The sequence below is a fragment of the Xiphophorus maculatus genome, chromosome 11, assembly GCF_002775205.1.
Source record: "Xiphophorus maculatus strain JP 163 A chromosome 11, X_maculatus-5.0-male, whole genome shotgun sequence".
NCBI lineage: Eukaryota > Metazoa > Chordata > Actinopteri > Cyprinodontiformes > Poeciliidae > Xiphophorus > Xiphophorus maculatus.
Window position 1 is genome coordinate 19,388,016 of NC_036453.1, and position 15,630 is coordinate 19,403,645.

At 38.4% G+C, this 15,630-nt stretch overlaps 1 protein-coding gene across 3 annotated transcripts; it reads right to left on the reverse strand.

Annotated features, from left to right (window-relative positions):
- Positions 1-3,211: 3,211 nt before the first annotated feature.
- Positions 3,212-14,274, reverse strand: LOC102219902 (7SK snRNA methylphosphate capping enzyme-like). Of its 3 annotated transcripts, none has more exons than XM_014470202.2 (5): positions 13,936-14,274; positions 10,240-12,038; positions 6,520-6,738; positions 5,718-5,841; positions 3,212-5,636 (listed from the first exon to the last, which is right to left on the reverse strand). In XM_014470202.2, exons 2-5 carry the CDS (start codon positions 11,995-11,997, stop codon positions 5,602-5,604), a joined length of 2,136 nt encoding a protein of 711 aa, XP_014325688.1. In that variant the 5' UTR covers positions 11,998-12,038; positions 13,936-14,274; the 3' UTR covers positions 3,212-5,601. The 3 variants fall into 3 exon arrangements, with proteins under 3 accessions (XP_014325688.1, XP_023198257.1, XP_023198256.1); XM_023342489.1 differs by having other exon boundaries at positions 13,900-14,274; XM_023342488.1 differs by lacking the exon at positions 13,936-14,274 and adding an exon at positions 13,818-13,929.
- Between the last annotated feature and the right edge of the window lie 1,356 nt (positions 14,275-15,630).

The window sequence follows — 15,630 nt, forward strand, 5'->3', positions numbered from 1 at the left end:
CAGGTTGTTGAAGATTTAAAGCAGTGACTTAGGTCAGTTTTGGATAGAAAATAAGACAGGAATTTAAAGATAATAAATTGTAAAAAAAATATATATATAAATGGCTTTTTGGTGTGGTTCCATGGGTATTTTAACAGTTTGTCTTCTGTGACGAGCTCAAAATCTTTGAGGTCGGAGAGCATCTTGGCCTAATGTTTAACTTCAATTATAGACTTTTGATCAGATTTAAGTTTGGCTCTGGCTCGGCCTCTTCCTGTCAGAACGAGCGTGTTGGAATGTTGAATCTGCAAGGGGAATGAATAATTTATAGTAGAAGTGTGTATAGACAACCATCATGTCTTTCCACTCTTCATAAGTAAAGTTGTGTTGTCTTTGTCAAAAAATAAATATTTTTATAAATATCAATGCAAGTTTACACAAATTTAGCTGTGTAGCTATCCTCCTGTGGCCATTTGCCTTCTATCATGTTGTCTCATATTTCCCATTTTGAAGAGTGCATAAGAGAATTTGGCCGTTGTGTTATGTCAGATATAAACCCAAGAGATACACAAAGTTGTTAAATGCTAATTTTAGGGTATAGACACTATAGATAAGTCGACAGAAGTGATATACATTTTTAAATGACAACATTCATTAAATAAATCTTAGATTTAAGAAAACAATCAGTGTGAGAATATGTTGCTGCAGTTGTTTTAAATTATGAAGTAAAAGTTGATTATAATTTCTTAAAATGTGGTAATGTGTGGATAATCTCTTGGCTTTTACTGAGGCCGACAGAAGACAGGATAAACATGTAAATAAACACCTTTACGTAAGCAACAGGGGGCAAGCTTTACAATCGTGTGTGTGTGTGTTCATACCTTGTTATTGTTAAGTTAACAATTCTCCCTTGCGTCACTGGGGCATGTTTTGTGAAGCGTGATTGTAGTTTCACAGCATCAGCAATAATTGAGAACTGGAGCCATATTCAGATGTGGAGAGAGGCCTGGATGAGCAGAAGGCCAGGCTGTGAAAACACAGACAGCGCCCCGACCTGCACTGCCAAACAAACATCTCCTGGAAATTCAACTTTTGCTTTGCTGTGCTCCACTCTTCGGTTCAACCAAAGTATTACATGTAAGTATAATCTGACACAACAAATCCCTTTTTATTTCAGCAGACGTCGAAAGCTAAACAATCTGCTCAATAAGTTCTCAGAACTTTGAAAACGTAGCACAATGATTTTTGTGTGTTGGGTAACATGACATTCATGACCTCCATGCCCCAGACATCTTTCAGTGAGATGCTCTTGTTGTGATTCGGACAGACAGGATGGACTCCTCCCCCCGTTGTGCTTGAAATGCTGTATAAATGCAGCATCAGTGTGTCAGCAGCAGTCTGAACGTTAATTGGCGCCCAACCATGAAGGGACTGAGCTTGGTTCTCCTCGTTCTTCTCCTGATGTTCGCGACTGCGGAGGGTGAGCAATGGATGAATCTGTTTTGCTACATTGTGAAGCCAAAATAAAGCAATTTATATTGACAATCTCACCTGTTTGTGTTGCTCTGATATCAATCATTTAAAGTGTGTGACAATAAAAAGAAAAAAAAAGATGATTTCATTTCTAATGGAAGGGATGATTTTTCTTTCATGTTTGTCATCAGGAGAAGATCCAGAGATGCAGTATTGGACCTGTGGGTACAGAGGACTCTGCAGACGGTTCTGCTATGCCCAAGAGTACATTGTTGGACACCATGGTTGTCCTCGAAGATATAGGTAAAGGCTAAGATTACTCTCAGAAGAAAGAACTATGTGAAGGTGTAATAAGAGCTAACGTTTTGACTTTTTATTTTGTTCCAGGTGTTGTGCCGTGCGTTCTTAGTACTCTGATGATGGTCCAGAGATACCTGCATGATGCTAGGAGACAACCTCTGGAATATTAAGCGGAGATGGCTGACTTGCTGCTTCACCATCCAATAAAGTTGGATCCAACATAAGAGTTTCTGTAGTGGGTAAAATAATAGGTACACCACACTTTTACGCTGCCCTGACTGGAATTGTCTAGCTTATTTGCTTTGCTGCCAATAAATGCATTAAAATAAACATGCTGGTGTTTTTGTTTACTATCATTGTCTGAATTATACCCCACTTTGGTGGGCTTCTTTGAAATAACAGTGTGGAAAGCAGTCTGAGTTGGGTCTGGCATGCTTTCGCTGGTTGCCGTGCTGACAGGAGACAATAACGGTCAAGTGACTGACCCAAATAACTGGGATGGAGCGCAGCTTTTGTGAATGAAGTGTTATGTCTCATCTGTGTTTATGTTGTTTCACCGTTCGGTCTGTCTGTCTGTCTGGACAACGCTGCTGGCAAACAGACGGGCGGCACTACAATACACCAGTCAGGACTGCGATGCAGATTCATTGTTGCTTTGTCTGCGCTGTGTTGAATTGGAAGGTCAAATGTCTCTGAGGATGGGTTTTGTATTTTCACTATTATTCTCTTTTTAATATATATATATATATATTTAACTCATACTCAGGAGATAACAGGTGCCCTAACTGGTTTGTTTGAGAATGAGTTGACTGTACTGACGGAATATCACATACATTGAAAATGTGACCAAGTTGCTTCTATTTATGACAGAAAAGCAACAATTCCTACTTTTTCCAATGCAACATGTTTACTGCTAGGTATTTACAAAATTATTTAGAGTTTGTACCTAAACTAAAATTTTAAGTGAATAGCATCTCACCAAATCTCCAACCAATTTTAATGAAATGTTAGACACTTTCAGAATAAAAAAAATAGGCTCAATAACAACTGGAGGTAAATTATATATTTCTATGTAAAATCATAAGGCGTCACTTAAACCTATACACCAATTTATTTTGGTAGCTATTTTCAAAAAAACATTGTATTTCCCCATAGTATACTTTAATAGTACTTTTAATTTATTTTACATAACTGAATGCAAATCAGAAACACTTCCTTAACAGGAAATGCTTTGGTAGCAATTCTGTTCCACTTGAAGAAATAGTACTGACCGTGTGGGATGTATTATCCCGTATTAATTTGAATTTTAACTCAAATTAAAAATTAACTTTCTCTTTTAGTAACTCATTAAAAACCAAAAATGAATTACATTTATTCTGATGAGTACCAGATGTGTAGAAGAGCAAATAAGGCACAACAGAAATATTGAAAGAAAATAAGAGTGCACTCATGCTATTGCTCCTTTCAAACATTTTATCAAAAACAAACAAATCAAAAAAGACATTAAGAAAACAAAAAAAGCACTAAACTGAACAATACACGTGCCCTGCAGGGCAGAACAAAGCAAAACAATTGTAAGAATATCCAGATTAATTTGTACATACAATGCTGGATCATCAAATCTTTAAGGACAAAAAGACCTGCAGCTCCACACATGAATTGGCAGCAAACATCTGAAAACAAGAAAATCCGAAAACTTAAAACGCAGTATTTGGGAACTAAATATTAACAGGAAAAAAAAATATGGGGACTTATTTACAGTGATCTTTTACTGAATTAGAAACATTTCATCCATCCCAGTCATTCACTGGCTAACATATTCCAAAAGAGATCAACAAGCAGCTGCTGAAAAACTGAAATTTTTCTGTCCTGGATGCACAAATCAGTGGTGCTCAGTGAACAATTACAACAACTCTATAAACGTTTAGACTTTGTGTTGCTCATAGACCGAAACATTGTTGACATGATTCATGAATCTATCAGACATTGTTTTGGCAGCACGTCAAATCAAACATCATATTGAAAACTGGATTAAAAAAAAAAAAAAATCAATGGGATGTTTCCTGCGAAAAAAGGTTTTATGTTCTACAAATGAAAATAGTTGTTCAGTCTCAAATGTTGGACAGATATTACAGGAGAGTGATGATGGTTAAAGGAGATGATCAATAAAGCTGAGAGTGAAAACAGAGGTCGATGCTTCATAATCACACAGCTGATTTGTTTACCCAGCATATTAGCGCCAAGGCAAAACTTTAACTGTGCTTTTTAGGCCCATTTTATGTCAGCTTTAAAACCTTCTCCAGCTCTCTTTAAATATCAGAATATTACGATTATTGATTGTATATTATTGAGATGCACCGAGAAAAAAATCACATTTTTCACAAGAAAATTTGATCTTTTGCCTCCAAGAAACAGCCTACCTTATGCTAACAGCTAAAGTTGACAACACTCTTCAGTATATAATTTGTTACTGTGTATAATAGAGATGGTTAAAATGAAGTGGCTTACTTTGACATGTTGAGAATTATTTTCAGCCCATTCAGGTTGCAACAAAAGGGGAGATGGTGAGACATTTAGCGGATAACAGGAAGGCTGAATGTATTAAGGCAAAGTTGCCATTTCATCCTTTTGAGCTTGCGACAATTCCTTGGAAGTGTTGGCCTCTTTTCATAAACTTAAATTTGAGATAAGGATGTACGTTCTTCAGATTATACATATGGAAACTGCTGGGTAAGTAAAGCTATCTGTGCTAATCGCTGATAAAAGATGGTGAAGGGTTAAAGATGTGAACTCTGATCATTTTGTCAAACGACTGCTAACAGTAGAACGATTTTCAAAGCTGTTCTTATATCTACTGGGTTCTCAAGAGAAATTGCGCAGATTAAACCCGTATAAAAGTTGAAAATTGGAAACTGGCCACAAAATTCTGATCGGTGCATCTCTATTTATGAGTCCTATTCACCTATGTAGGGATAATGAAAGGTGGTAAAATCAACAGAGAGTCTGTTAAGGATGTGCATCGCTACTCTTCCTGAATTAGCCTCTATTGGAGCAGAAATTTAGAAATTAAAGAAAACAAATTTACTTTCTCGATTGTCATATTTGATCTATACAGGACTTTTAAGTTTGCCACATTCTCCAAAAGATCAAAGACAACTTAGACATTAGTGTGTGGCAATAGGGAAAATAGATGAGCTTTAAGTGTTTGAAAACAGCAACACGTGTGCGTATATTTGTTTTTTGGGGGTAAAAACGTGGCCGAGAGGTTGTTGTTTCAACGCCATCTCTTTCAAAACTAACAAGAAAAGTCCCTGCATTTCAACAGGCTTCATCTGAGCATGAAGTCAGTTCAGTATCCACCATGTTTTCGTGGTACACCTCAGTTCTGTAGACACAACCCACATCTGAAGACTAAAACATCTAAAGCTTGTTAAAACAGTGATAATAACTAGTTGAGAAACCCTCCGTCGATTTAAGTCTAGTTGATGTGGCAAGAGAGAACATTATGAACGTGATGACATCTGAGCAAACACAGTTTATGGCCACGCATCAGTCTGGGGGATCATTACCGCTCGGACAGTTCAAAGGGAGTGATCGGTTCAGCATTTCTTTTGCGGTCTCCAAACTGACAGCTACTCGTCTTTTTGATAAGAGGCGTCCTGTTGACAGAGCAATGAATTCCACTTTTTGGTCCCTGTGGCACGTTTGCTTTAGACTTTGATCTTCAGCACCAAGCGCAAACCCGATCTGCTAAGGATGATGCATCACAGTCCAGTGAAGCTGGCTGGCCTGAATGAAAGGCGGTGGCTTTCGGCTACTCACATTCGCTGTTGTTCAAGGCAGAGGTGGTCATTTGTGAAAAACAAAGACTGGTCTCTGAAAACCTGCATCATGAGAAATAAAAAATTACTAGATCTTAAAAACAGCTATGTGTTATGCAAGAAGGAAACTCGGCAAACTATTACCTCTTACTGAACACTTAGGAGATCCCAGGTGCTCAAAACTTGTGAAGCCCACTTCATTTGTGAGGTAAGATGAAAACTGATCAGGTTTGAGTCTGATGCTGCGATAATTCCTGTTAATGTTTTCCTTATGGGGGAAGGAAGTAGAAAATAATGGTTACATATAAACTAAAATGACAATAAAGAAAACATTTCATTACTCATTTTAGACCAGACTGAGGACATTTTAGCAGCCCTTTTTACAGCCTGGCAGGCTTGTCATGGTGCGTTCACACCAAACAAGTTTCACACGTCTGGTTTACATTCAAAGTCTATGTGGAGGCGCATCGAGGACCCATTGCGGTGCATTTGAAGCGTCCACCATGTCTGACAAATAGGCCGACAATGGAAAACAATGGCTAGAGCGATCTTGAGACGTCTGATGCCGCGACTCCACATAAACTTTGAATATAAACCAGACACGCGAAACGTGCTTGGTGTGAACGCACCATCACAGATGGCCTGTTTAATTATTCTTCAAATCCTGGAGGAAAAAACTGAATGCTGCTCTATCAACAAAATGGCCTTAAATGATGCAATGCTAACAATTGTGCCACCGGTGGTTTTGTAGAAAAGAAAAAGTGGGATATGATCAAGTTGAATAAATGTACTCAAATTAAAAGGCTAATTTTACAATGTGAGATTTTGCTACTACAATAAAGGAGCAACTGTTTTTTTCAGAGGATTCCAATGAGTGTGGGTGGAACTGAATGCTTGTTAAAACAACAAAAAAATAAATAATTAAGAAAAGTGAAAATCCTCTTACTGTCAGCTTCTTCCTCCTGACGTAGGACTCCCAGGGCTGCGGCTCCAGGATGAACAAGCCTCCAGGGCGGAGGTGTCTGTAGGCTCTCTTGAAGAGCCGCTTCAGACCGCTGTCGCCCCAGTTTAGGTGAACCCATTTTGTAACACTGAGGCACAAGATCACGTCATACTCTGCCCTCTGAGTCATGAGGAGATTATCGTTCTCCAGAACATAGTTAGCCTGAAGGAAAGCAAAGGCGGGAGAAAAAAAAAACACTGTTTTGGTAAATGGATAAAACATTTTTGTGAAGCTGTGTTCCATAAAAGATTACAGCTTGTAAAAAGATGCTGACATGGGGAGGCTGGAGGCAAGAAAGCTGACATGTAAATTAAACAAAATGCAGAAATAACAATGCATTATTTTTTCGTTTGGTGTTTACTGCAAAGCAGACAACAGCAACACCGATTTTCCATACAGAGCTTTTCATTTCTTTCTAAAAAATCTAACTGAATGCTCAAGTACATCAGTGATGCAGGATGTTTTTTGGGGGGGAAGGAAATGTGACTTGCAAGATTATGCAAATACAAAGTCAATCTTATTTTTGTCATTCACAACACAAATCTGCCTTAATCACTGCTTAATTCTCAGATTTTTTTTCAAAACAAAATTAATCTCAGTACTGTAACGTCTTGTCTTGAAGTTACAGCACTGAGATTAATCGTAAAAATAATCTATAGAGTACTCGATTACTAAAATATTCATTTACAAGAGCCCTAATTATATGCGCAAAAGCAAAATTTGATGCAGTTAATGTTTTGATCCACATTTCTTATGTGTGCAAAATATAGTTCCTCTGGCATTAAAGCCTCTTCCTCCTCTGTTCGTTATATTTATTTATATTTATGCAACTGATCCATTTTTGCCACGTTTTAGTGACAGTCTATTTTCCGAAACAGACACTTTTCAGTCTTTTATCTTAGCCAAACGTTTAGTTTTGTAGACTGAGTGGGTGTCACAGGCGCTTCGGAGACTTACCAAATGACTGCTGCTGCTGTTATTTGTAACACACACACTCACACACACACAAGTGGAGGAGGGTGCTTTTTGATTTTATTCAGTAAAACAGTTTTGTCTCCATCTAACCAATTCATGTTGAGGACAAAAACAAAGCCTTTTGAATTTAGTGACAAAAAGAAACAACAATTACCAAACTCTACGTATTTGTCACTACCCAAATATATAAATTTCCATTATTTTTTTAATTTTAATTATAGAAATGATCTTCCTTCCATTGTTCAATTTGTCATAACGGAGAGGGTTTTCCCCACCAAACTGGTTCCAGCTGGTTTCTAATGCTTACTTGGCACCAGTTTTTCTGTCTTCATTGCCACAACAAGAACTGGGTGTAGCGCAGATGAACAGATTCTGCCCCGGCCCGGGTAAATCACCGCTTTGGTGCAAGAATTTATGGCTGAATCAGATCTGGTGATCTACACACAGTTCGTGTAGGAAGAGGTAAACTGGTGAAAAACATACTGAGAAAACATTACCTGGGGAAAATACCATCATAAAATGTCTTGGGAAGGTAACAGATCATTTTGTTGCTGACAATTTGAGCATATTTGTCATTCCAAAAATCAATGTGTGGAAGCGAGATCTAGTATGTCACAATATTTTAGGTGCCATACAGTAAAAATCTACTTCCCAATTATACAATCACTGTCCTTTAGGCCCAGAAGTGACGTTATTTAAGGGACCAACTTCATATAGCTCATGAAGAGTGATTGTGTTGTGTCTTCACCAACAACGGTCTCTTTAAGGTCACTCAAAACACCTTGATCAAAGGTTTTCACTTGAGAAGTTTCCAAACTAAGAAGGTTGGTGTCAAAACAAAAGACTTTGGATGATTATTAATGCCTTCATTTTCTCCCATCTGGACTAATTTATTGCACTTTTTATGCTAATCAACAATAAAAAGTTACTTGTCAGCAGCAGGTCCAAAGCTCTGCCAGACTCTTAACTAGAAAAACGTCCTGAAACTCGAGGACTCAAGTCCTGTAAGCAGTCGACTCGTAATCCCAAGGATGAGATATAAAACTCCTCCCAAACTGTTGGACCAACTGTGGTGAGGACTTTCTTTTTTGTTTTTAAAATCTGAACTCATTTAAAAAACAGCTGAAGACATTCTAATTCAAATAAGCTTTTTATTATAATCCTTTCGAATATTCTGTTTCTAATTATGCTTTATTTGTTACGCTTTGTCTTTGTGAAGAATGTTGGTCAGTGCAAGGCACCAAAATAAATAAGACGTACTTCCTAATTGTCTTGATCATAGTGATAAGGAATTCAGTCAAGCCAACTGCAAAGGCTCACCTGGTTTTTAAATTTTACATGACTCCATCAAAAATAGCTGACTAATATTACTTTTCCACCTTAAATGATTTTATCTGACATTCTCTTTTCATTTTCCATCGCAGGGGAAGAACGAGCACTTCAGTTTCGGCTCCTTAGCTTTTTAAAACAAATGTCTGTAGCAAAAGACAGGAACAATTTTAATGACATTAATAAAACGTTGTAAACTGCTGAGTCAATTTGGTTTAAAAAGCCGACAGTCTTCATCAACATTCCGGTTGCTATTTTTAATGAAAAAAAAAAAGAAAAAGATTGTGATTCTATAAAAACAGTAAAATATCAAATAATAAAACTATTTAGTAAATATGAGGTGGCCAGTTTTCCAACTAACGTATTCCAGATTAATGTTGATTTTTTTTAAATTAGTGCTAATTTGCAGAGAGAAGAGTAAGGGAACAAGTTAGTAAGTCCCCAATGAATTATGAATATCTTTCCTGTTGGGCTCAAAAGTACAAACGTCTGCAAATAGAGAAAATCAGATAAGGTCCGGGGTGAAGACACTTCTTTGTTAGAAAGCTCAAAACCAACTGATATATTTCCTTTATCTGCTGAGATATAATATAATCCACTGTGTTAATAATGTTTGGGAAGGGATATTTATGTATGTCCGACAAAGTAAAAGAAAAAAAAAACACATAGCTTTGATGCAGCTGACATCTTAAACGCAACAGAATTAAATTTTAAGAGAAGCATGAAATATTAGCTGGTGACTCGAAGTTAGCTGTTTTTATCATCGGTGACGTGTTTAAAATAATATCAGAGGGCTCAAAGGGGCACTTTAAATTTAAACTTTGTTCTACAGTGAGTTTTCTGTTAATACAGAGCTTTACTTTAACTAGGAAAGAGATTATGCTTTTGAAGTGTCAAGCTGTCATGCAACATGCTGCTTTTTAAAAATCAAAGTCTTTCTAGTGAAATCCACACAGAAACAGTAGTTTTGTTTTTTAATGCTAACTGAATAATACTAAATATTATTTTGTATTTGTTTTACAGCCGTATGACCATGTTATGTTATAGTAGCTGATCTCACAAAGTGACATCACCTCTGTTCCTGATATAAATAATTTACTTAATGTTAGCCTGTGATGAGAGGTTAGGAAATATTTAGATTATAGTTATTATAGTTAGAAAAGCAGTTCTGTGAAAACTGTTTCACAGAATTCAGAGTTTTACAAAAGTAGAGATCAGACATTATTAAACTTTTTAAATTTGCCAATAACATTTATTTCACTTTTACTAAAAGTCTCTATTTTTCCCTAGGATTTACCAGCCTTTGTCTAACTGGATGTCGCCATATAAGGGAGTCATTTCCAAAAAGCAAAGTCTTACCTTGATGAAGGACACATTAGCAGGGAACTGTCCGGGCTGAGAGGTACATGTTTCTGTTATTGGCGGCGCAGCGATGGGTCCCCTGGAGATCCGCAGAGACACCGGGAAAGAGCAACTCGCAGAGCAGTCAGCAGAGGGCGCATCGCAATGTTTTTGCTCCATTTCCTCCGTTTTACCGTCCTGCCTCTGGGTTACGGCCTCATCTGTGTGACAGGAGTCTTTGTCAGCTCCAGCGCTCGCAGGCCCGCTCTGTCCTTTGTCTTCTTCCCCGTTTTGACCCCTGCTCTCAGATTCATCGTGCTTCTTCCCCGTCCCTACCTCACAGTCTTCCTGTTTGGCAGGCTTCTTCTCCTGCACCTCACGCCTGGCTTCTTGGGTCTGAAGCTCAGACAGATAATGTCTAATATTCTTACGAGCTGCATGTATGAGACCGCTGTCGATGTCGAGACCCAGTATGCGCGCTGGTCTGAACATTTTGGCAATGTAGAGGGTCAGGTGGCCGGAGTTGCACCCCAAGTCCAGCACATCTTTACCTCTGAACCACTCTTGACGGAGCACATGTATGCGAGGGTCTTCACTACAGTTCGGGTTGCGATATCCGTAATATTTGTTGTAGTTCCCGTACTGGAACTTCTTCTGATGTTCCTTTACCTGATTGTGGAGCTGCTGGTGCTGACGAAGTCCTGGGCCATCCCCCCTGGGCGTGTGGAAGGAATTTCTTTGCCCTGTTGTGCCGCAACTTCTATCTCCAGATGTTGCCTTGCAAACAGGGGTCGAGTGGGTGACGGGGGGCTCCATTTTGCCAGAGTTGCGCCTTCGCTTGCGTCTGCTCGCTTGGTGATTTGTTCCTGCAGACGAGATGGGTGTTGCCTCCTCCGCAGGTGCAGATGTCACGTCATCCTTGCAGCTGGATGAGCTATTAGTGCTGTGATTGTTGGAATCCCCTGCAACGCTCGACAAACTGTTCAACTCTTTGGAGGTATCTTGTGCAAAGGACGAACCTGGCATGCCTGCAGCCTCTGTGGAAGTGTTGGCTTTCACGTCACTTTTTTCCGTTTCCAATGGATTTATCTGCGTAGTTGAGATCCCGCTCGCCCCTCCGGTTCCTCCTCCGTGGTGTCGGTTGCGGTGTCTTTTCCGTCCACCGCTTTTATAGGGAGATGCCAAAAAGCTGCTGTCTGTTATCCCGCTATTCAAGTTGAGCGGATCTGTGATGTCTCTGGGGATGAGGATCTCGACTGGGTCTCGGCTCTTCGATGGCAGCGGGGAGGATTTTGGCGTCTCCGCGTTGAGTGCCCTGTTGACTTCTTCATCCAGCAGACTGTTGAGGTTCAGCGGATCAAAAATGTTACCTCCCAGGAGGAAGTTGGTTGGCAGGACGGAGTCGCTCTCAGAGTTGGCCCTTCGTCTCCTCTTCCCTGACGTGGGATATTTGAAGCTCGAACTCGCTGTGTAGCGCCGCTTCGTTAGCCTCGACTGCGTCTGTGGCTGCTGTTTAGAGTGATGGAAGCTGTTCCTGCGGTTGATGCTGTTCTCGCTTCCTTTCGCTCTCTGTCCCGCGCTGTCCGTGCTCGTGTGTTTTGGTGAGGCTGCGGTGTCAGGGACGGGACAAGCGGCTGCAAAGTCAGGCGTGGCCGCAGCTTCCTCCATCATCACGGAAACACTGCTGTAGCCTCCAGTACAGTCTGAAAGCTGAAGAGGAGATGCCGAGCTGGCCTTTGGACTCCCAGCTTTTGCACTTTGCTCTTCAATAGACATTTTCTTTTAGTTTTCCCAGCTAGAAAGACACTGATGTTTTACTGGAAGTCACAGAAAACATATGTTAGATTAAAAGCACAGGCAAACCATAGAAAATTTGTAAGTCTTTACTATATTGGGGTCAAGGCACAAAATTTTGGAATAGTCTGTTAAAAGTCTGGACTTCAATCTGGCTAAATGTGGCAGAATTAAAGGTAATTTGTAAAAAAGTGTGGGCCAAATATCCTCCACAACAAATTAAAACATATATTACCAGTTATCGCAAATGCTCCAATAACAATAACGTTTGGCAATAATCACTTTTACACTTTTTAATAAATTAATTCCTCATTTAAAAACTGCCTGAGGTATTTACTCAAGTTATCCTAATCTAATATAATGTGTTTTATGATCTGAAACACTGATTGTTTAAAGAAATCAAAAACAGAAGAAATACCTTTTCACAACACAGTATAACAGCAATACACCGAATAAGTTATTCCTGGCTGAATTTTTATGACTTTTTTTCTTCATAAATCTCATTTATGAAGAGAAGAAAATGCAACATGTTCTTAGTAAAGGTCGTTTTCGAATCTTTCAAAACAGATGTAAGAGTTTATGTAAGACAGCATATGTCCACTTTAACTCAAAAATGTACATATTATATACTGTAACCATATTAACTGGCAATTACAAATCCTGAAAAAGAAAACTGGTCAAAGATCAGAATTTTTGACCAATTAATGAGCTCATCGCTTGAGGATATTAGTATGTGATGCTTTACAATGTCTCTCGAATTTGGTTAAATGACATCTGTTTATTTTTTTAGATGATAAATATATTTACATGTGTTATTATACATTATCAAATTATTTTATAAAACATTTCCTTCAAATACTGTATTTTACATTTTAGAGTTTTCAAGACTTTTAGATTTCTATGTTGATTTTTAAACAAACATATACTGTAAATATTTCTTAAAGAATTTACAAATCCAGGAATTACCATGTAGATTTTTTGGCCTAAAGTTTTCAAAAACAGTTATTTTCTATGTTAGGGTTGTTCCTATGCAACTGGGGGTCGCGAATCACTAAATAAATAACAAAAATAATCATTGTAAAATCAATATATATTAAATATTCTTCAAGTATATTTGAAGACTATACTTGAAGAATATATATTTTCACCTCTTTGTTGAGGTGAAAACTTTGGGAACCACTGTTCGTGAAGAAGACTATTGTTGTACTTACTACAGCTTAAACATAACTAATACAATTATACAGGAAATTAATTCTAAAAAGTTTGCTGACATCAGGCTTTCTCGAATTGCAGTCATCCATCACAGTTGCCAAGTTTATGGTCAACATCAGATCTATACACTTCACCATTAATGCAAAAGGAGAATGTCTGGACAAATTACTTGGAAGAAATCTAGATATATATATATATATATATGTAACTTTTTCCAAACTTAGCAGGATTATAATTTGTACATAACAAGTCAGCTTGATCCCTGTTATAATCAATGAGTTTGTATTTACTGCGGATTCTGTATAAAAATAATATTTACTATCCCAATATAATACCACAATTGCATAAATTGTCTTATTTTTACAAGCTGCCAGTGTGTAAGGCTGTACCACAATCACGTTTGTGACGTGACATGCCTGCTGAAGGGTTATAGACCTGGAAAGTTTGAGAGTCCGTGTTGGACAGTTGTCGTGTTAGCTCACTACTAGCTCCTAGCTTCTCTATCGCGGGCCAGAGCAGCGAAACGTCGAGTAAACGTTCGGCTCTGCTCCGGTCAAACAGCGGTAATAGATAAGCACCGGAGGACCTACCTCGACGTGCTGTTGCCTGGGCGCTGCTAAAACCCAGACTCGCTGTTATGAAAGCGATACTATCTCCCAGATGGCCACCTACCCGCGCGTGTAGTCCCCATCAGAATAACAGTCTCACCTCGCAGTTGAGCTCTCCCCGCCTCCGGCCGGACTGTCACTACCCCGCCGCCGCCGCCGCCGCCGCCGCACTCCCTCCGCTCAGGCTAACGTTAGCATAGCTAACCACACAACTGTCTCAGTATCAACACTAGAGTGGGAAGCTACACGGACACGCACGGCGCTGGTCTGAACACAACACTGGCTCCACCGCCTCTTCAGACGGTCTTGTGGAGCTTCTCAGTTAACTCTAGTCGGTCAGTAACAGGCAGGTTGGTGAATAAATGATTCCATTCGCAGAAAGAGTCGGCATGGCGGCGCATCCGGGCTCCGAGCTGTAGCCAACTGTGACTGGGGCGGAGATCCCAGTCACACTATAGAACCCGCAAGGTGGTGAGCACTGTTGCTGTTAGTGTCAGCTTCCTTCGACTGTTCTTTATCAAGTTATAAATGTCAATAATTAAACTTGTCATATATATATAAATATATATATATATGTGAGAGGAATACTATGTTTGTTCATCTATAGCTAGGAGGAAAACAACTACATTTATGTGTTTATTTAATTGTTGACTGAAAATATAAAGATAAGCTCCCTAGAGCAATTTCAGTTTCAGGAAAGTTTTAGTGATGAAATAAAGTAAGGAAATACCATCAATAGTTTAATTGAATAAGAACTTTAAAGTGGATATAGCGCCATTTTCTGACTGAATTCAAGCGTTTGACAAAAATTACTTTTATATAGTTAAAGTATTTTTACTATATAGTACTTTATATATATATTACTTTTGTTTGTGGTGTATTCAGAGCATGTGAAGCAGTGAAATTTGTGGTTAGCTGCTAAGTTATTAGTGGCTCACAGTATGCCTACAAACATAGTTTATGTCAGTTTTAATAATGAGGACAAATTAAAATAACATGGATTAATAAACAATTAAATCTAAAATGTATGACACTCCCTCATGTGTTCTACCTAAAAATGGCTAAAATTACACTCAGGTGCGCTTAGAACATTGTTACTCAGTATTTTGAAGAATGCCATGTTTAAACCTTACGTTGACCCCAAGTGAGAGTGAACACTAGGATCAAAAGAGCTGTCCGTGGTCTTCAGAAAGAAGGTTGTAACAGTAAGGGATTTAAATGGGACACAAACATTTAAAAATCCACTGTGTGGAAAATAGAGGACATTCAAAACAACTGCTAAATTACCCAAGTCACAAGCAAGTAGGTTTACCCTGAAAGAAGACCAAAAGATGCTAAAAAAATGTCCCAAAAGCTCTTAAGATGCCATCATGGGACTTACAACAAGCATAACTGTTGATGTGGAAGTGAATTCTACTAGAAAAAGAGAGAAACAGATAGAATAAAATAGGTTTAGCTTTTATTTGTGTGCAAGAGGAAATCGTTGAAAGTCAGACTAAAGTTTGGCAGGCAGAACATAGCTAAGAACTTCTGGAATAGTGTTTTTTTTAATCGCAATAGAAAACATGTTTAGCTTGAAACAACATTTCAAGGAAAATAACCTAATTATTAGCATAGGGTGTCCAAACCTTTTCCTCAGTTAGAATATAAACTTTTGTTAATATTTTTAATTTAATGAGTAACACAAGATTATTATAAAATCCTATTAATCTGCCGTTATTGAGATTTCAGTATCTCACAAAGTTTCAATATAAACATTTACAGTTTTTTTTAATTAACTTTAATTTAGTCCTTA